Here is a 20931-nt window from a genome sequence, read left to right as displayed (position 1 = left end):
AAGTTTTCAACTATAAAGTCTTTTAATGATCATTACAGAGTGAAACGCAGTGAACAGACCGGTACAACAAAAACAAAACAAAAAAGTTGTCTGGAACCATCGTACATGTCAGTCGAAGCAGCTGGCATCTCAAGACATTCTGCTTCTCATACTGGTGTTACAGTTAAAGTGGACCCTCAACATTGGAGATACAAACACGGGAGAAAATCCTCATGTTTTTCAGTTCCCACTGAATGACCAGCAGACATTTTAGATTTATAGACACAGCTCCAGATTTAAATAAAAAACTTAAAGAAAAAATGTAAATGTGCTCCCAATTCTAACTTTAAACACCATCCACACGCAACCCACTGCACATCCCAACAAACAATGCGAAATTGAAGGAAAAAAAGAAAAGAAAAATCAAGGCACAAATATGAATACTGCAAAAATGTAACACTCTACACATATGTAATGTAAATAAATTATCTTTTAAAATTTTCTATCTTTATATTGTTTCTTCTGGATATTTTCGAAAGACAGCTGAACAGGATGAGGCAGCAATGAGAGGGGTCAGTTTGGGCTGGAAAATGAGATGATGAATCTAAATTGGCAGACAAATGACTGCACTGAACAAATCTTCCTTAAAAGCTACAACTGATACCACCAGATCCAAACACACCAGGGCAGTCTGTTTCCCATAATAATAATAATAAAAAAAAAAAAGTTATATCCAAAAAGTAAAAAAAAAAAAAAAAAAAAATCAACTTAACATTACCCACCTCACTTTAAGAACGTTGTGACAAATTTCAGTACCAATCTGTGTAACCAAATAAAAGCATTTTGCAGTGGCACAAAAGCTAATGATTAACACAATCCGTAACAGGCCTACCCGACTTATTGCAGAATAAGACCACTTTTTCACTCTGTTAGCACACTAAAGTGTGGCCTACTGCCTGCAAACAAGAAAACAGTGCACTGTGAAGATGGAATGATACTTCTTTAATTGAGCATTCAGGAAACTAGTACTTGTTAACCACACTTCCCCTCTTCGAAAGCCTATAACCGGTATAAAATGCCTCTATTTCTACATTAAACAACACCTATTAATCCCATTAGCTGCCTCAACACAAACACAGGGCGTAAAACAATAGCTTGGCATCCCATATTAGATGCCAACTTTGCCTAAACTTTGCTTATGTAAATTCGTTGGCCCTGTGCGGTGGAAAAGCGAGGCAAGGGTTTTTTTCAGCCGTGTTCCACTTCAGTCTCTAGCCTACAGCAATCCTCTTACACTAGACTGCATATGACACATACTCATACACAAACTCGCTTCATGTGTACCAAAAAACACACTGGCAGACCTTCAAAGCGACTAGCTCGTAATGTTTAGATTAAGATTAAGTCCTAGAGCTACATTTTACCACACAATGCTGAAAGAGGAAGAGAGTAAAAAGGGAGTGTTTAATGAGAAAAAGCAGACTTTGGCACCAGTAACCTCCATTTAAGTATATTATATTCAGTTCATTTCTGAAATGACAGAATTTTTTAATTCCTCGGAGTTGGTCATATGTTTTTTTGTTTTTGTAACCCGTAACCACATTAAACAGGTCTGATTAGACCCAACTGCTAGTCTGATGGTTTAAGAAGAGACTGTAAACAACAGACTGGGCACTGGAGATCACGTCGGGAACACCATCAATGGGAAGAGACCATACTAGGGTTTCAGGAAATCATCCACTGAAAAAAAGACAAAGCAAGCTGAGGACCTCAGAGATGCCATGGCTCATCTACACTTCAGAGACATGCAGATGGAAAGAACCAACAAAAAGCCTTGAAAGCAGGTGCAATAAAGCGTTTTTGTGAGCTGAGTGTCTCAACTTCAAGTGTCATTAAATCCAGTTAATATCGCAAACCATGCTGCTGACAAAATCTCACCTTCAATGTGTAATTCTGAGTGGACACATATACACACGCACACAGATAGCTATGAGAAGATATGAAATAGCAGTTTTAGGACATTTATATGATAACTTAAAATATACACAAAAAAACCTAAAGCAATGTATGGTACATCGACAACTCAAAAAAAAAAAAAAAAATTATATACAAAAGGCAAACATGTACAGCTTGTAATGCTCAAAACTTTAACAGCATAAAGTCGTCATGGCCCAAGGGTACTCCGAATGCCATTCAAGAGCAACGGCGAAGTCGCTCTCTCATCTCGGCCCTACCGGAGCGCAACATCACCCAGTACTTCACACTGAGAGCTACACACACAAACAGACAAAAACACACAGGTTGAGACACACGCCAAACCCTGCGAAGGGCGTTTTGGCTTTAGCAGCTGCGAACCTGACTGACCTACAGGTCATCCTGCGAACGACCTGTCTCCTAAACACCTTGCTATCATTTCAGTCATTTCTTTTACTACCTTGGAGTGCACTTCAAAAGTGAGACATGAGAATGATTATGCTATTAACAAAAGACAAAAAAAAAAAAAAATCAATACGACAAAAAATATAAATTCTTTAAGACAAAATAATCATTTAACAAAAAATAAATTAAGGCATGCAGCAGGTAATGATATCAGTATTCTGTTTTTGATTCTTTTTTTGCATTCTGCAGTCATCGCTGATATTTTTTTGACTGTCAGTCGTGTCCCACACCATTGAAGAATAAAAAAAATAATTAACAGATGTCAAAAACAACAATTAGCTGCCAAAAAGAAGAGTGTTTCCACTGGAATCACAGGCGTCTTTTGGGGGACAAAGCTAAAGCATTGTTTAAAAGGCCAGTTATTTACAGGGGAGACAGGGTCATGCACGCAACTCGTCACAGCCTTCTGTTTAGCCATGGAATTGGGGGGAAAATAAACTTAACACACCACCAAGGTGAAATGTATATCGTAATACAAGAAAAAAAGTTGAAGTGAAGGACAGATTTAAAATACATCCATTTAAACTGCATTGACGACTTCTAAACAATTTGTCTCTTAAAAAACGATATGTATAAAAAATTATACTAACAGAACATGACAAAATGTCTATTGGCGTCAAGAGTGCTGTTGTAATGTAAAACCAAGCTTTCTACAATGTAAGCACAGATGACTAGATCTAGAGTTTGATAGCCTATAAAATTAAATTAAGGCTTCGCAGTAAACATCTGATTTGTTGACGCTGGCACTCCACACCTTTTTTTAAAAATGTGTTGTGATCTGATTCGCTAAAGCCAGCATGGACATAGGAACATGCAATTAAACGCACGCAGTCACACTAATACACTTTCACAGATATGATCCAGTAATCGTACATACGCACACACACTCACGTCACACAACTAACTGTGCATTAGACAGGCCTTTGCCCTCCTCACTCCTGTTTTTAAGGGCATTTGGCATCGATACATCACATTTTCTGACTCGGGGTCACGCAGAGGGGGCGAAGCCTGTCAGTACTCTGCTATGAGGGCGAGCTCGGGATTCAGATTGACCGTGATGTTCTTATACAGGCTGCTCAAAGAGATCTCCGGAGAGTACTGCAGATTGTTCAAACCGTCCAGATGCTGCCGCTCTTTAGAGTACCTCAGCAACTTGTACCTGAGGGGAGGGCGAGATGAACGTGGGTTAGTGTGTCCTTGAGATAATCTGCTACAATTTGCAGAGATCTATATACGTATGACTGCAAATGTGTTTGTCACACATAGGTCAATCCACTCTAGGCTACATAGCAACAGATGAATGCAACTTTTGTTTAAGGTCAGGTGAAGTGTAAGCAGGTCAGAGGTAAAGATCGAACAGTGCAGTAAAAGAAAGCTATTTTCCACCCTCAAAATCTTAGTTCTTGAAGTCCTAGCCTCCAAAATTGGAGATAAACAGAAAGGAGATTGAGGAAGAAGGTGGAGCAATGACAATTTTCCTTCACAAAGATGCTTCCACAGTGTCGACTTGACCCTCTGCCAAGCATGCAGTTCCTGTTTTTAGGGGCCAAGCCCAGGGGACGTGGGGTCCTATTGTTTTCTAAGGATTCTCATTATTATAATTTTTCTTTCAACCTTTTGGGGGCCTTAACATGCTCAAACTCTTGAAACTTAGCACAAACGTTGGAATTGTCGGCCATTAAAGCTGGGCACAACTTGACATATTCTGGAATCAAATACTTAAGGTCAGGAATCGGATACTGGATATAAAATAAAAATTTCGATTCCTCTTAACACGGTAAGAGAGGCAAGGAGAGTTGAAGTCAGGTCAACTTTATGGTAATGAGCTATGGTTCGGCGGCAACCGGCAGCAACCAATCGGAATGTAGAAGTGCTCTGTTTGAGAGGACTCCAGGGAACGCAGTGTAAACTTTGGTTCCGTAGGGCTGGGTTTCGATTCAAATTTCAAGAATCGATTTGATTCCGATTCTCAAGATCTTGAATCGATTATCATTATTCGATCTGATCCGATCTTATATTTTTAAAATCAAAAGTTTTAACTGTTCATGAACAATCAAGTGTTTGTATTAAATAACATTCACAAACATACATTAATGTTGTAAAAATATATTCTTCACTCAATGTGTTGATGTTAGATCAGGCATTAAGTAATGTTAATGAATGGTATCTTAATGTAGTGTTACCAACTAAACAGGAGATAAAACGTGTTTTATTTGACTTGACTGTCCTTTTATTTAATCCAAAACTGCGTTCATATTTAAAAGGCCTTTTAAACTAGATCCAACCGCACACCATACCACTTTAGGGGCCGTTCACATATCGCTTTTTATGCGTGTGCAAATTCAGTGAGAAGCACTTCAATGCATCTCAATAGGTCATGTGACAAAAACCAGCGGCCTTTCCGTAACATGGAAAGCTCGGCCGAACAGCTGATCATAGCTGTACAGGGCGGCTTTTTATTTCTCATCATCTCAATGAATATATCTAGTAGTAAAGCTAATGCAAGGGCTAGAAATCAATAAATTTTTTGATGATACTTCCTCGTCATCATGGAGAGCGCAGTTGGCACCGCTTTCTCCTCTCCACAAGCGCGTGCTTTCCCGTTGCGTCTGCCGTTGCTATGCAACCATGAACAGAGGCGCGCCTGGAAAACGAATTTGCACGCGCTGTGAACGGCTCTTTCCTCCTTTCTGGTCAACAAGTGATTCAGAGAAACCGCATTAGCAGCACCGCCGGTCGCCATGTCTCAGTGTGTTTATGGGGAAAATGTAGGCCTATTATTAAATCGATCCTCTGAGTTACGGATCGATCTTTAGAAATTAATATGAAAATCGATTCAAATTGGTGAATCGATTTTTTCAACACAGCCCTAGTTCCGACCACATTAGTTCCCAAACAAAACAGAGGAGAGGTTGATCATTTGAATTTGATAAGGCGGCGCTACACTATTTATAGGCAAGATTTTCGTGCTTGAACGCTTGTTTTTCAGCGGGAATGCAAATTAGAATAGCACCTAACCATGAACACAAAAGCCACACCACACAAATGGCTTTAAATTGGTTTATTTCGTTAGCAAACATGTCACTATGTTAAATTCTTCTATCAATTTTCTGCAAAAATAACGATCGACGTGCTTGTTTGCTTTGCGGTCCCTTTAAATAAAGTTGTAAAAAAGACCAAGCATTCGATCTACGTCAGAGCATCAGAATTTTGCCGCTCTCGCCAGCGGCGGTGTGAACGCACGGTTAGTGTACATTTTAACATGACTTTAAACCACAAGACCTGTGCGCTGTTTTCTGTGCTTCACACACATTCAAGGCAAGCTCACATTCAATTGGAATCAAAATTTGGAATCAATCAAAATTAGAACCAATAAGCAGAATCAGAATCATTCAAATTCAAACGATAGCCAACCCTTGTTATGGAAATTTTACATTTAGATGTGTTTCTTTTGCTTTTGTATGGGTACAACTTGTATTAACGTTGAACTTTCATTTACTCATAAGCATTTAAAGGAATATAATCATATAAGCAAAAAGCACATTATTAAAGATATAAAATAAAGCTTTTTTAGAAATGCATAAGGTTAGAACAAGCTTGCAGGAACAATATGTTCTAAGAAGAACTAAGTAGCAAGTGACTTTTTGTACAAGTGTGAAAAGTGTGTGCGCAGCTTTGATCGAAAAGATAGACAAGATGTGTGAACAAGAGCAGCAGCTAAAGAATAGGAAACTTTTGCAGACATGACGTTGCTCAGACCAGTTAGAATTTGGGTTGGACATGAGCTAATGAGCTAAGACATCTCCATTTAAGGTAAACGAGAGACAAATCTTTATGACAAGATGCAACCCACTCAGGGTGTGTTAGGGTATATAAACTTGGCGAAAGGGACTAGCCTTCGCCTTCTCATGTCAGATGCTCTCTGCGTGAGAATGCCATGGGCCTTCTCATACTTAGACACTGTCTGTATGTTGAACGCCTATTTCATGCATGAAATAAAATACTTTGTTTAATCTCTTGAGAATCGACTTTGTCTCCTTCATCCAGGTTTTAATATTGAGGTAATTTTCCACAACAAATGGCGACGAGGATGCGATTGCAAAACCGATGATCGTCGTGAGGGGAACAGTTGACTGGCCATCCCGAGAGAACACTCTACGGCTCAATATCCTCAAGCTTGAGGAAAGAGAATTGTTCAACTCCTCACGACGACCTAGGTGGACGCAATTAAAGAACTCACAGACAGTGAGACTCACAAGACGGTGAGAGAAAATTTAAATTATTCACATGGTGGATAAGAAAATTATTTGCGTATTGAATATTTTTTCTAAAAGGGTCAGAGTTTTGGAATAAGCGTTTCCAAACAGGGTTTGAGAATAAGCCTAAAAGTAAGTTCTCAAATGCCATGTGTTAATTCTTCTCTAAAAGGGCCAGAGTTTTGAGAATAGGTCTGATAGAAAATTTCTCAAACACCAGACAAGGTGCTCGTTCGAAGGTTCGGACATTAGAGGAGGCACTTGTTTGGGAAAGACCTGCATCGACGGAGACAGGCAATTTTGAAAGTCCTAGATTGACGAATTTAGGCATGTCGTGGTGGCCACGCTGAGAGAAGAATTAACACAGTAAATATAGTGCGTGGTGACCACGCGGGGGAAAATGTTTAAATACGCAAATATAAATACTGTTGATTAAGAAGAAGGAACACAGTACCCTTTTGTATGGTTGTATTTGAAGTGCTCTGTAGTGCACCCCTTTACACCTACAGTAAGGGTGAATCCCAATTCTCTGTCTTACCCCTACCCCTTAGTTCACGTTCACATGAGAGTAAGGGCTATCCCAATTCTCGTTTTGATCGAGAGCAAAACTAAGGGGAAGGGGTAAGACAGAGAATTGGGATTCACCTAAACTTCATAGACTAGTGTTTACATACAGTACGTGTGTGTGAACTGACCTGCCCAGGAACTGCACTTCTCCTCGGTGGTGATGGGGAATAGATTTGTATTTGCCAATATCACCTTCTGGCCTGGTCACATTGAAACCTGCATAATGAACCCTGAAAAAAAGAAACCCACCCACATTTCTGTTAAATATGCATCTATTTATTTATGATAACATGACACGTACTTTAGTCATGCACAGAAATATGGTGAAGCAATAAATTGTTACACAAAAGTATACTGGATAGTTATAAATATATATGTGTTATGCTGCTCTTAGAAATCTAATTAAACATAACTGACCTGTTCCAGAGGTCATCGTCCTCTCCGCCCCAGCCCCAGAATGCATTGGGAAAGCCATTGATCTTGAGGAATTGTTCGACAGTAAGTCCACTTACTCCACCGAAAAACTCATTGTAGGGAAGACTGAAAACAGACACACACACACACACACACACACACACACACACACACACACACACACACTTCAAAACCAAGTAAACTAAAGTACCAATATGCAATCACTTGTATGAAATAAAAGAAATAAAAATATCTAAACGATTAAACAAACAAGAGAAGGAGCGGGAAAAAATAAATAAAGAAGAAACAGAAACCTTACCATCAGGAATCACTTGAAAGCAATAGGCAACAAAAAACAAGCCTTTTAATAGCACAGACTATCATGCTACTTCACAAGGTGATGAGGAGATAAAGCACATTTACTTCCTTGCAATCTCCCCACAAAGCATTTTAGTTTCAACCAGAACACGTTCACACGAACAACTGTCCTTAAAACTCAACCAAAGCAAAGCTGAACCACGGGGTCTTAAATCAGTCCTTGGTCACATGCAAAATAAGGGTAAATTCTCCAACTACCCCAAATACTTTTGAGAGACAATTAGAGCTGCGTTTACACCTCATTACACAAATTACATAATCTGCATAACAAACAGTCCTAAAATCACCACGTCCCAAAACCAATTCAGTCTTCTATGAGCTGCTGTGAAAATGCTAAAATGCTGCAGCCCTGCATTTATTTGACCAAACATGTGAGCTGATCTCTCATAAAAAGACACACGTATGCAGAAACAATAGACCAGGAAGTGAACTAAGAATTAAGGGTTTTCAGCCCCTTAACATCTACATGACACAGGTTTCTGGAAGCCCATGAAAATGATTTGGACAGACATTGATCAGATGAATGAGGAAAAAGGGAAATGTTTCAACATTTCTTAAAAATATAGAAGAATATATAAAGAAACGACTCTAAACCATGGCATGAAAGAATGGAGAAAATAATGGTTAAACAAGATTATTTAGGAAACTCAATAGCCACACAAAAAAAAAACATTCAAATCAATGCAAATACACCCTGAATATTAGCCCAAATGTAGCATGAATTTGATGGACTCACACTTTCTCTCAAATTAAAGCTGAAATACAAATGCTAATGTTGAGGAAATCACAAAATGTTTTCTTCATCTAGTTTTGTCTTAACACTAAGCCAGTTAGTTTTGCAAGTAAAAAGGCAGTTCACACGTTTACATCTCATGATCAAGGAAGTGGCAAATCTAAATGGTGAGAAACTATATTGTTTTCACACATTATTTTGTGGCATTCAAGATTAAGCTTTGAACATTCTTGAATAGGTTTGTGAAAACATCCTGGTTTTGATTAAACTATTAAAAAAAAAAAAATCTTTGTTTCAGTGAAAAAGCTAATTTTAGATCTTAATTAGAAAGATAAAACCGCACAAACACCCAACTAACTGTAACTAAACACAAATACATATCCCTTAAAATCCACAAGGGTCTATAGGCGGTGGATAACATCACAACAGTTTATACACTCAAACACGACAATGTTTGTGCTCAAAAACACTAGAATTGTCTAAAATACGCACTTTGAAAAACTGAACTCAACTTATCTGCATTAAAAACCTGGAACATCAAGAGCCGGGCAATAAAGAAAATAAACGTTAAACAATCAGAAAAAAAAGCAGAAAGAGGAGGTTAAAAGTAATGAAAAGAGAGAATAACTAAAGTAAACCTTTCAGACGGATCACTTACATGTACATGTACTTGTCGAGCTTGGCGGCGAAGTGACGAGGCATCTGACCACAGCCGTAGTAATTACGGTCGTTTTCTGGGATGTGATCGACGTCATGAAACACCATACAGTCCCAGTCCAGGTCTTTCATGGCCTCTTTAAAGCCCACGTTAAACAGCATGGCACGGTTAAACGGCTGAGTACCCGCCTGAAACCACAAATGCATGACTGAAAAAATGCACAGACTAGACTAAAAGGCAACTTCAATTTCATCCCATTTACATCCCATATAAATGCCTCTCTGGAAGTCCACATGCTTATTAGGCTAAAAAAAAAAAAAACTTATTGTATGTTATTATTGTTGATTAGCTCACCAGGCAAAATTACAGACAAATATGTAATGGCAATAAAGTTTTGAAGTATTAGAGCACATACCTGTTCAATGACATAAAAGGCAAACTGCAAGCGTTGGCGTTGGAGCATAGGGGCGAGATGCTGAAAGAGGATGGGAAGATGCTCATGTCGATTCCTAAAAGGGATTAGTATGGCCACCTGAGAGAAAGAAAGAGAGAAAGACTAAAGCAGTCACGCTGATGTCCTGATGACCTTTTTTGAATGATGTAACCACAACAGTGACACACCTTCCAGCGTGGTTTGCAATCTTTGGGCTTCCAGTGGCCTCCAAATTTAATGTCCAGACGTTTGAGCCTCACTTCAATCTCCTCTGCAGGAACCTCCGTCATGTTGACTTCCATCTGACCCTCTGCAAGGAAATACAACAGCAAGCAAATAAGAAAACGATATTTTTGAGAATACAATTAAATTTTTGAGAATACAATTTTGTTAAAAACTGTTATTTATTTTTGTTGTTTATACTATTTTTATTTCTATGTTCAATTTCTGGAAAGGTGTTCAATTAGGAGGCCACACACAGCCTCAATCAGAAGTTCTGGAAGTGCATAATTCATGTACAGTAAGGTCTGAAGAGATTCATGTGAACTCATACAGGAGCCAGTCAGTTGAGTTCGTGGCAAAACCTTTTACAGCGCTTATATATTGTTGTCTTTTAATGCATTTGTTAATTCATACTCAAAGTAGAATTGAAATGACATTCATTTTACAAGATTATTAGTTAAAACATTTCTAAATGCACCTGCAGACTATTTTTCCAGTGATGAATTTTGTCATTGAGGATTTAGGCCTACATAAAATAGTGCAAAAATCTTGTCTCGTTCTCGTGAGATAAGTGCGTCGTCACACCCCTAGTGAATACCAGTTAAAAGCTTCTGACAGCCAATTTGATGGGTGTTACTCACAGAGAGACGAATGAGATACAGAGCATACAACTGGGATATCTAGATTAAGAAGCTAACTGGCTAGAAAGTATTTTAGAGAGGCAACAGTCACACTCCTCAAACAGAGGCTGTTTTACAGCAGACTGTAAAAGACTGTTTTTACTAAGACCCTTTAGGATGCATTCATTTGGCCAAAAGAAAAAGGGGCACCACAACCCCATAAAGAACTGCACCAAGTTTAGCACACAAAAAAAAAAAAAAAAAAAAATCCAACAATAATCACAGCAAGAAAAATGTCAATACTGAAAAGTAAGGCAAAGGCTGCATCCAAAATCACATACATTCTCAGGGTAGATGCTTAATTTGAATAAGCAATTACTTCATGACTGTTAAAAAGTATGTTATACTATATTGTATGAATGTAATCCGGAGCCATGTTGGCATTGTTATGTGACCTACAGCATCAGTTGCGTCGCTACCTACACACAAATCCTCTAACGTAGCCTGATGGGATAGTAAAGTGTCCATTGGATGCGCACATCACATATAGCCAGAAATATTTGATTAACCATGTACTTTTTGGCAACTGTTTTATGTTGGGACATTCGTCGCCCTTTCTGTCGAAATGGTCCCACAGAGTAGGCTTCTTTTCGCTTGATTCATTTAGCTTGCTCAGCGAAATATGTCTTTAGGCGCGTGCGGTTGCGCGTGTCGACGCACCCCGTGAGTGAGACAGTGAGTTACCAAATATAGGCTATATACTATTTTTTTTTAACCATGCAGCAAACAAACAACAACAAAAAAGCTAAAAATATATATTTATTTTTTTACTTTTAAACAGTTTAGGCTAACTGATAGTATTAATCTGTCATTTTTTTTTACTTTCGGTTAATGGTTAAACGGTCAATATGAGCATCCCTATGCCTAATCTTAAGCTTCTTCAGAAATGGTGACCAAAAAAAAAAAAAAAAAACTTAACTTTAAAAAGAACGTCTTTTTCGTTAAACGTCATTTAAATAAACAAATATTCGAATATTTGAATTTTATGAGCCCAAATATTCGAATGCAATATTTTTGAAAAATACCCATCCCTAGTGTAAACACACGAGTACCACCCCAAAGTTCCTGCGGTGGAAACACGGCTTTAGTTTATCCTATATGTGCACTTTAGTCAAGAGTATTTGTGTACTTATTTGAGTATCACATATTTGGCTTAGCAACATCTAACTGTTTTCAAATAATTTGAGTCAAGTAGACAAGTTAATTTTTGAACTTACTCATAGAAGGTAACCGTTCAGGACAGGGCAGGTTCTGAGCATATGTGAAGTTCTCAGGGAGGTATGTGGTTGGTTGAGCGATATACTCGCTAGAATTATTTCCATCAGGATAATCTGTCAAAACAAAGACAGAGAAGACATGTTAATGTGAATTGTCGCTCCCATTTTATATATATTCATGAGTGAAAAGGTATTCAATGAGGAAAAGGTATTCAACGAGAAAAAAATGTGCAGCGGCACTTGGTTTTATCCATTGGGAATTGATTGGACAGTGAAAAGAATTGATTTTGTATTTCAGAAGAAGACCAAGTTATTATATTCTGACTTCTGAGATTACAAATACTTTTTTTTTGCCTTGGAACAACATAGTGAACAGACTAGTTCACAGTGAGACCAGGAACATACGGTCAAATTGACTTCATGTTGACCTTGAAGCAGAGGAACAGGATCCACTTAGCCGAAAGTGTACTAACTATCCATGTCAATGTTCCGCTCCAGCTTGTGTGATGTAAATTTCATCATCCGCGCAGTTCTCTGATGTCCGCATAAACACATTTTTTTGTGCACACGGTCAACAACAATACATGAGCAAGTCATTTGAGCGCTCAAAAACAAAGGTCCAGGATGTAGTACGAACTCACTGAGCACATCCATCCGCATTCACGATCAATGGAGTATATTTTGAAAGACTTGCATACTAAACTGTGCGCTACACAAAGCAAAATGCAGAACAGTATACCTGGGCCTTTGCAATAGGGTTCAGTTCAAAGTTCAGCCTGGTCAATGTTATTATGAAGAGAAGTTGTCGTTGACTCTTACCTGTGCCGTTGAGAGTACTGTTCTTATTGGTGTATAGCCTGATCATGTGACCAATGGTCCGCACATTGTCTCGTAACATGATACCCTGAGCCTGTACCATGAAGAAATATGTGTTGACTGAAACAGAGAAAGAGAGGCAGCATTTAAAGCATTTCCCAAATGATGTAAAGAGGAAACAGTGTTCATTTAGTGTGTTAAAAGTGCAATGACCAAGTACCTCGGAGCTGCTGAATTACAAAAAATATGTCATAACAGCAATGTGAAAATATCCGTATTGTAAAACATTTGTAACTGGACAGCAAAACTGAAAGCTTTTCTCCCCTCTTCCTCGCACTGAGAAGCTTTAAGAGCATGAAACTATACACAGCTATCATTGTAAGCATCAATGGCTGTCTGTGGTTTAGCATCAGCTCTTGTCAGTGTAATGTAGTTATGTTTTAGATTAACTACTGCTACAATAAGATTATGTCAGCAGAGCAGCATTCCTGAGTCCAACATTTCCGAGTCCAGATATGAGAAGAAATGAACCGAGATAAGCAGCATGTCAACCATTACGCATCAACTAAGTCTGAAGGGAAGTCTGAACTGAGATTCACATCCTGCTATGGGACAAACTATGTAAGCAGACAAGTATACACTCTTGAAATATAGGCTAGACTAATATCTAAATGACTGAATAATCTTTTAATTACTGCATGCATGTAAAGGACAAGCTCGCTTGCATATATACACATAAATATAAATATTTATTTATATTTAACTGTTTAAAAGTTTGGGGTCAGTAAGATATGTTTTTGAAAAGAAATTAGCCTATTACTTTTGTAAGGAATGTATGCATTAAATTGATTAAAAGTAACAGTAAAGACACTTATGTTTCAAGATTTCCATTCATCAAAGAATCCTGAAAAAAAATCAGAACCAGTATCAGTTTTCTGTATATATCAGATTTCACAAAAATAGTAGCCTAAGCAACAACTGTTTTTTAACATTGATAGTAATAATGAATGCTCCTTGAGCATTAAATCAGCATATGAGAATGATTTCTGAAGGAACTTGTGACTGAAGGCTGGAGAAATTTTTCAGCTTTGCCATCAGATAATTAAATTACATTTTAAAATATAAAAACAGAAAACACTTATTGGGTCATTCTGTGTCAAATCAATCAAATTTCAAAATTTCCCCCAGCTTTTGTGAATCCTTTTTAAGAAGAAAGACAAACATAAATAGTGATGAAAACCAACATTTTAAATGTCATGGCCATGGGTATATTATTTACTGAGTAATTCACTATTTTGAAGAGGGGGGACAAAATTATAATTTTTACCTGAGAGTTGGAGCCAAATTACAGGGGGGTAAAAAATGACTTTAGAAAGATAACATCATCATTATTTTATTTTTACACAGAGATGATGCCAACGGTGATAGTTCAAAAATGGAAAAAAGCATTTGAGTTTTTTTTGCCCAAAGTTGATTCTGCCCGTCAACTTAAAAATAATAAAAAATAAAAATATTGCCAACCCCAAACAATATATAAGCTATAGGCTAGGCCTAATATATTTTAAAATGCACAAAGCTACACAACTTTGACAAGTGTACTAAAGAGGGCCAAAGACAGGCAACAACAATACACTGTACATTTTAGAAAAATACATCAGTTGACATTTGGATAGTTTGAGATTATCAGTATTGGCCGATAACTGCTGTACTGTTTAACAAAAATCATGCAAGCTAAAAATGTCCTGTTCTCTCTCTTTAGTTAATTTAGCTGAAATAGTGTAAAATAAAATAAATGTAATTAATATTATTCATTTATCACATATAAAATCTGTAGGCTATTTCATATTTAAATGAAAATATAGGCCTAGGCCTATATTTAATTAATGTTGAAAGTTTTTTCTTGTTTACCATTTAGCCTAACTTCTATACGATTTATTTATGGACCTCACTAGCAGGGGAATCCTCACCTTGTAAACAAAAAATCTCCATTCCACTATATATGGGTGTAGTCCAAAGAAAAAGTATTTTATATGTAAATTATAACTGGTTGTCCACATAAATGTGTACATGTAGTGTCTAGACAAGACATCAGATTTGCATAATGCAAAACAAATATTGTCCATTATATTCCACATAAAAAAATGTGTTGTAGTATAGGCTAGTCTTGAAATGAAAACAACAGCTTTATTTGGCTGTCATATATATATATATATATATATATTTTTTTTTTATAGCTTTGCTGTATGGAAACTGCACTGCAGCAAGTAGATTACAAAACGCTGATACACATCTTCAAGCCAGAATATAAACAGCAGCCATTAATGGTACCAAAAAATTTAACTCCAAGCCAGCCAAGGGACAAAAAAAAAAAACACATTGAATCTTCCTAACCACACAGAGCTCTTCATATTAGACACAGTCCAGTGAACACTGGTCAAACAACAGTGAGGAAAACATTACCTTTCTTGGGCACTGATTATACAAACACAGCAAGAGCTATTAAACAGGATTTGGTTGTGTGTTGCTGCTGGTGTAGTGCATGTGTTGGAGGGCTGCCTGGAGTTTTAGAGTGAGATTTTATTTTAGTACAGAGACTGAAAAAAGAACTGCAGACTGATGTGTCAAGTCCACAAATCAACACATAGGCCTAACTCTTATTCAAGGCTGTGGATGCCTGCTTTCTTTGAAATTCTAACAGGTCAACAACAGTCAGGCTGATGTTAAATATTACAGCTGGTTAACAGCGACACAAAATGTGTGAGGACAGTAAGTTAAGCAAGTCGAGACAAACTGCAAAGGATTTAAGACACACTTGTGCAAGCATGCCAATACAACTAGTGTAAAGAGAGTACATTAACACGAGTGTTTCTTAACACGCATTGTAGTAATGACAAATCAATGGTTTTGCTTTAAAGTACACTTTAAATCAATATGCTTAATCTTTTGTCATGCTTTAAAGTAGGCTCCACTTATTCTAAATTGACTAACATGCTAAAGCACATGTAAAGTCTACTTGATTCTAATTTTAACTGTAGTGTGTTACTTAATGTTACATTTAACATTGTATGTACTAAATTGCTATTTTACCACTGCTAATTACGAATATATTTAAATACACAAAAACACGTTTAAATAGAAATTACATTAAAGATTACCATAAATACTTGTCAGTATATTTGGCACTTTAACCATTTCAAAGACAATAGAAGTAGGCCTAATTATGAAATTGCATAGTTTACATACATTACAAGATGTACACAAGTCCTACTTGGGTCAGTTCACTTCACCCCAAAATGAAAATGATACCATAATTTACTCACCGTCAAGCTATCCTAGGTATGACTTGCTTCTTTCAGCCAAACACAATCAGAGTTTTATTAAAAATATCCTGTCTCTTCCAAAATTTAGATTGGGAGTGAATGGTACCTTAGATGTTGAGGCCCAAAAAAACTCATCAATCCATCATAAAAGTAATCCATACGACTCCAGTGTTTTTATGCGTTTTTGAAAGAAAAATATTCAGATTTATAACTTTATACTATAATCACTGGCTTCCAGTAACGGCCGTACGGGAGTGTAGGCTAATTCCAGCTGAAGAGTGACCTATGATCCGACACATGATGTAGGATGTTGGCGTAGCCTACGCTTAGGTGAGAGTAAATGCCTCTCGGTGTTCAAACAAACCAGGCAACAAACTCAAGCTCCTCTGACATTTCTCTTTAAAAATTATAATTTTAGACTCTTCTAATTCGTGACTGTTGTTTTGTTTTGCTCTGCACTTCCACATTCGTCAATAAGTAATGCATCAGAGGTCACTCTTCCACCGGAACTAGACTCGCATACACCCGTAACCAGAAGGCAGTGATTATAGTTTATAAAGTTATAATTATGGATATTTGTCTAACAAAATCGCATCGCTTCAGAAGGCCTTTATTAAACCCCTGGAGTAGTATGGATTACTTTTATGATGGATGGATGGATGTGCTTTTTTGGGCTAAAAAATATAAGTTACCATTCACCCCCATTATAAAGCTTGGAAGAGCCAGGATATGTTTTAATATAACTCGTTACTCTGATTGTGTTTGGCTGAAAGAAGAAAGTCATAGGCTACACCTAGGATGGCTTGAGGGTGAGTAAATTATGGGATTTTTTTTTTTTGGGTGAATTGCATTTCATATCCATTTAAACTATACCAATATAGGCCATTTAATTGTAAATATCATAATATCTAAGCTAACCTACCAACCGAATTAGGGGAGGGAATATACTTCCATGTTTGAACTAGGACACCATTGATAGTTTTAAATGCATTAGGTAACGTTATAATAAAATTTAAAAAAAAACTTGTGGATAATGCTCAATGACAAATTAACCTTCCATAGTCATGTGGTTTATGATATGAGCAGGTCCAACAAGAGGCAATTGAGCTTTACATAAACAGATCGTTATTCAATATATTTCAAGGAGGAACATAAACTGAAAGTCAAATCCGAATATACTGTGTTCGCATATGGCATATCTAACACCGTCTGCGTCTCAAAACCTAGTTACTGAGCCGCCTAACTGGGTGGCATTGTTTGGCATTTCTGGGCATCACAGCAATAGCAATTCAATGGCTGATTAGTTAGATAGCAGCTCACTGGGTTGTTATACACATCCTGTCACTAGTGCTTGTTTGAGAGGTGATGATCAGTATCTGGAGTCAGTGATGTATGAAACACGATTAACACGTTTAATCACATCACTCGTGATGCTGGGAGTTATCAGACGGACTCACCTATTCCAGGAGCCGCATAAATGAAGTAGAGGCAGGTCGTGGACATGGAGAAGAAAAAGATGAAGGCCATTAAGGAGCGGTTGGACAACCGCATCAGCCGCCTCCACTTCCACATTTTATCCCGGCTACTAGCTATCCGTCACTCCCATAAAAACACAGAACGGAGAAAAGAGATGCTGTTTGGTGGGGTGAAACGGTCATCCGTGGGAAATGGGGAGATAAATCAGGGTGCTGGTAAAGTCCGCATCGTTCATTCAGTTGGATGCAAGGCCGCAGTGCTCGATCGCTCTCCCAACAAAAGTCAAGAAAATTCCAGATCAAAATAAATAAATAAATAATAAAATGTGCTACATCAAACGGCGTCCGGGCTCGGCGTGCGGTCAACGCGATTCATTTTGTTCGGAGGTGCTGCTGCTGCTGCTGCTGGTGGTTTAGTGTTGCAGTGTGTTTCTAGTGAGCGCAGACACGCCTCGTCGCGTTGATGATGATGATGTTTGGAGATGATGAAGGGAGTGAAAGTGATGGTGATGAGGGACCTGCCCTTCCTCCCACTTCTCCCTCTTCCCCCTCTCTGTAAAATCCCCCCACGCTCCAGCGATCAGTCCTCCGACACGGCGGCGTGAAAAGGCGATCGACCCGCAGAGCAAACCGCGATGAGCGGGATGGGAGAGCCGACAGAAACGTGACGAGGCTCGACCGGGATTCCTTCGATTTCGGTTCTGCTGTCGGTGCAGGTGCAGACACAGTTTCCGGTAGGCGTGACCTACAAAATGGCTGCCAGTGAGAGGCTCACGCATGAGGAATGTTTTCAAAATAAAAGTCTTCACCGGCCGGTTGCTCAAAACCAAACATACAACTTTTATCAAAGGCTAAAAAAAAAGCAGCTTAAAAAAAATCTAAATACAGGAAACATTTAACAAATTTACAATTTCAGCAAATGTACCTATATGATAGAGGTGCTAAAATATTTTACTTATTGGCAGATTTTAAGTTTTATTTTGATAAAAAATGTTTTTGAGCTCCTACTTGGTATCACACAATCTATTTGTATTCAACGTCGCATCTAATGGATGTAGGCCTACAATAAATGCAGATAATACAGAGAAGAGGGCGAATACTGTGCAAATAACACACATTTATATGGCCACTCATGTTTTCAGATTGTGAAGAGGCTTATATATATTTACACTATATGCAGATTTATTTCTGCATGAGATGCTAAGACATACTGCTGAGCAAAAAAGTCCATTGGACATTTTGTCCCCACAATAAGGGCTTAGCAGGACCACACCTCAAACTCAGTAAGGCCACCAAACTCCACACAACTGCTGTGAGATTCATTGCTTTAGTTTGTGTGATTTATTTCATCATATTTTTCAAGTGTTTAAATCAAAACAACACAAGGACCGTTTCAGTTCTGAGTTTAGTATATGGGCCATTCTACAGAATTGGTTCAAACTGCTTTCCAACAACGAAAAACACATTAAAAAAGCATTTAAGTATTTAAATCTTAGATGTTTACTAAGATCATTGAATCCCACAATAATATTAAAAATATCAGTAAGCTTAATGTAAAAAACAACAACTGTTCAGGTAACTGATTACCATATTTGGGCTAGGCCTAAAAGTATCTGAAATTGTCACTGAGTCAAGTCACACACAACAAGCATCTCTAAACTCTGATAGTCTTCACTCTTCAGGCATACAGGACAGAACCAGAGAAGACATGGAATGGGTTATGTTGGCATCCATCTTGTGCAAACCCTGAGACTTAAAGGTGCAGGTGAATTAGAATCAGGGGTCCCAATGAAACAATGTGTTACTGTTTACACCTGCAATAAACCTTATAAAGAGCAAAAATAAAATTTAAAACTATGTCATGTCATAACAGTAAAGCACATTCATCATTCAATAACATTATAAACTCAGAACTTAAACTGTAACCTTGTGTTGTTGTCTCGATTTAAACATCAATCACTGAAGAATCACGCAGCAGTTGTGTGGAAAGAAGAAATAAATAAATCTGATTATAACTGTGTTAAAAAATAATCTAAGTATTAAAAAACTGAAAAATACATTTGAGTTTCCATATTAAAGGTCATGTTTCACATATTTGCCCTGTTCTCTGTGTTTCATATTATATTTAACTCACTGATAGTGGTTGTTACGGAACTGTTCTGCATAAACAAATAGGCTACTGTAGTTTCCTCGTGTGGTCTCTTGAGTGAAAGAGTATTTATTTGAGTATTGATGTATAGGCTATTGTTGAATTTTCTAAAAGATTTACTATAAAGTATGGTCTGTCTTACATTTGTAATTAAATTTTTATTTATTTATGTGTGTTAAATGAGAGAAAAATCAATATGACCTACTGTATTTGTCATTACTTATCCTACTGTATATTACTGTATTTGTTATTTGTCACTGACAAAGAAAATCACTTGACAATAAAGGACAAACAATAAAGGACATCCCCAAAAACATAATAAATTTTTTTGTCTGTGTAAATATTGTAACCACATGACTAATAATTCATTATGAAGTTAAAACTTTTTTTTTATTATGCAAACAAAGACTCTGACACTATTTACATGTGACAAATACTGTCTTTTTTTGTGAAATGGCAGGCCACTCTTTATGATTTGTTTGAGATGTTATCTATTCCTGGAAAATACAAAATAGTAGGCTACTGAAAGAGTAACATTGTACATTAACTCATTGTCTACAACATTTGTAGGCTAATTTACAGAGTAGGCTAGCTAAAATATTTTAATATCTTAAACAGGGCCTTTATGATGTTTTTTCACAACTAGCATGATTAGACAGCTCTTCTCCTTATCTCAACACCCTTCGCACATAAAACAGCTTCAACCACAATCTGCACTCTAATTTGACCGCCATCTGCACTCATCTGGTCTATGGGCGTCATTGGGCGGGTATATGTATGGGTTTTGATCTAATGGGCAAAATGTGCTTGTGCAATACATTTGAACATACGGAAAGCAGCATTCGTTTCTGCTCTGACAGCCGCAAGACCATGCTGAGCTGTGAGTCCGTGTTAAAAAAACAGGAATGGTGAGAGAACATTGTGCTTGTACATTTCAAACCAAACTTGGGTCTTCAGCTGACAAAGTTTAAATCCCGTCTGACTAGCAAGCTTGCAGTAGGCAGAGAGTAGGCCTAGTCATTTGTGCCTGTTTGAACACATTCGACCACATAAAAGTTTACACTAAGAAATTCGGTCGAATGCGTTTTCATCTGGAAGAGGTCGAGAGTGGACAAGCTCAAAATGTTTTAGACCTCATTTACACATGTATTTAGCATCGTCCACTTGTGATCCGATTGACCACACCGCATCTTAA

At 37.6% G+C, this 20931-nt stretch overlaps 1 protein-coding gene across 1 annotated transcript; it reads right to left on the bottom strand.

The window, feature by feature from the left end:
* b4galt6 (UDP-Gal:betaGlcNAc beta 1,4- galactosyltransferase, polypeptide 6) lies at nucleotides 1–18325 on the bottom strand. The gene is made up of 9 exons (XM_079583852.1): nucleotides 17570–18325; nucleotides 12796–12912; nucleotides 11977–12090; nucleotides 10046–10167; nucleotides 9840–9956; nucleotides 9425–9612; nucleotides 7659–7781; nucleotides 7370–7471; nucleotides 1–3577 (listed from the first exon to the last, which is right to left on the bottom strand). Exons 1-9 carry the CDS (start codon nucleotides 17682–17684, stop codon nucleotides 3430–3432), a joined length of 1146 nt encoding a protein of 381 aa, XP_079439978.1. The 5' UTR covers nucleotides 17685–18325; the 3' UTR covers nucleotides 1–3429.
* Nucleotides 18326–20931: the final 2606 nt, after the last annotated feature.

Source organism: Phoxinus phoxinus (genome assembly GCF_949152265.1).
Source record: "Phoxinus phoxinus genome assembly, chromosome: 16".
Classification (NCBI taxonomy): Eukaryota; Metazoa; Chordata; class Actinopteri; order Cypriniformes; family Leuciscidae; genus Phoxinus; species Phoxinus phoxinus.
The sequence above is the reverse complement of the archived record's forward strand: the minus strand, read 5'-3'. Positions and strand labels throughout refer to the sequence as shown.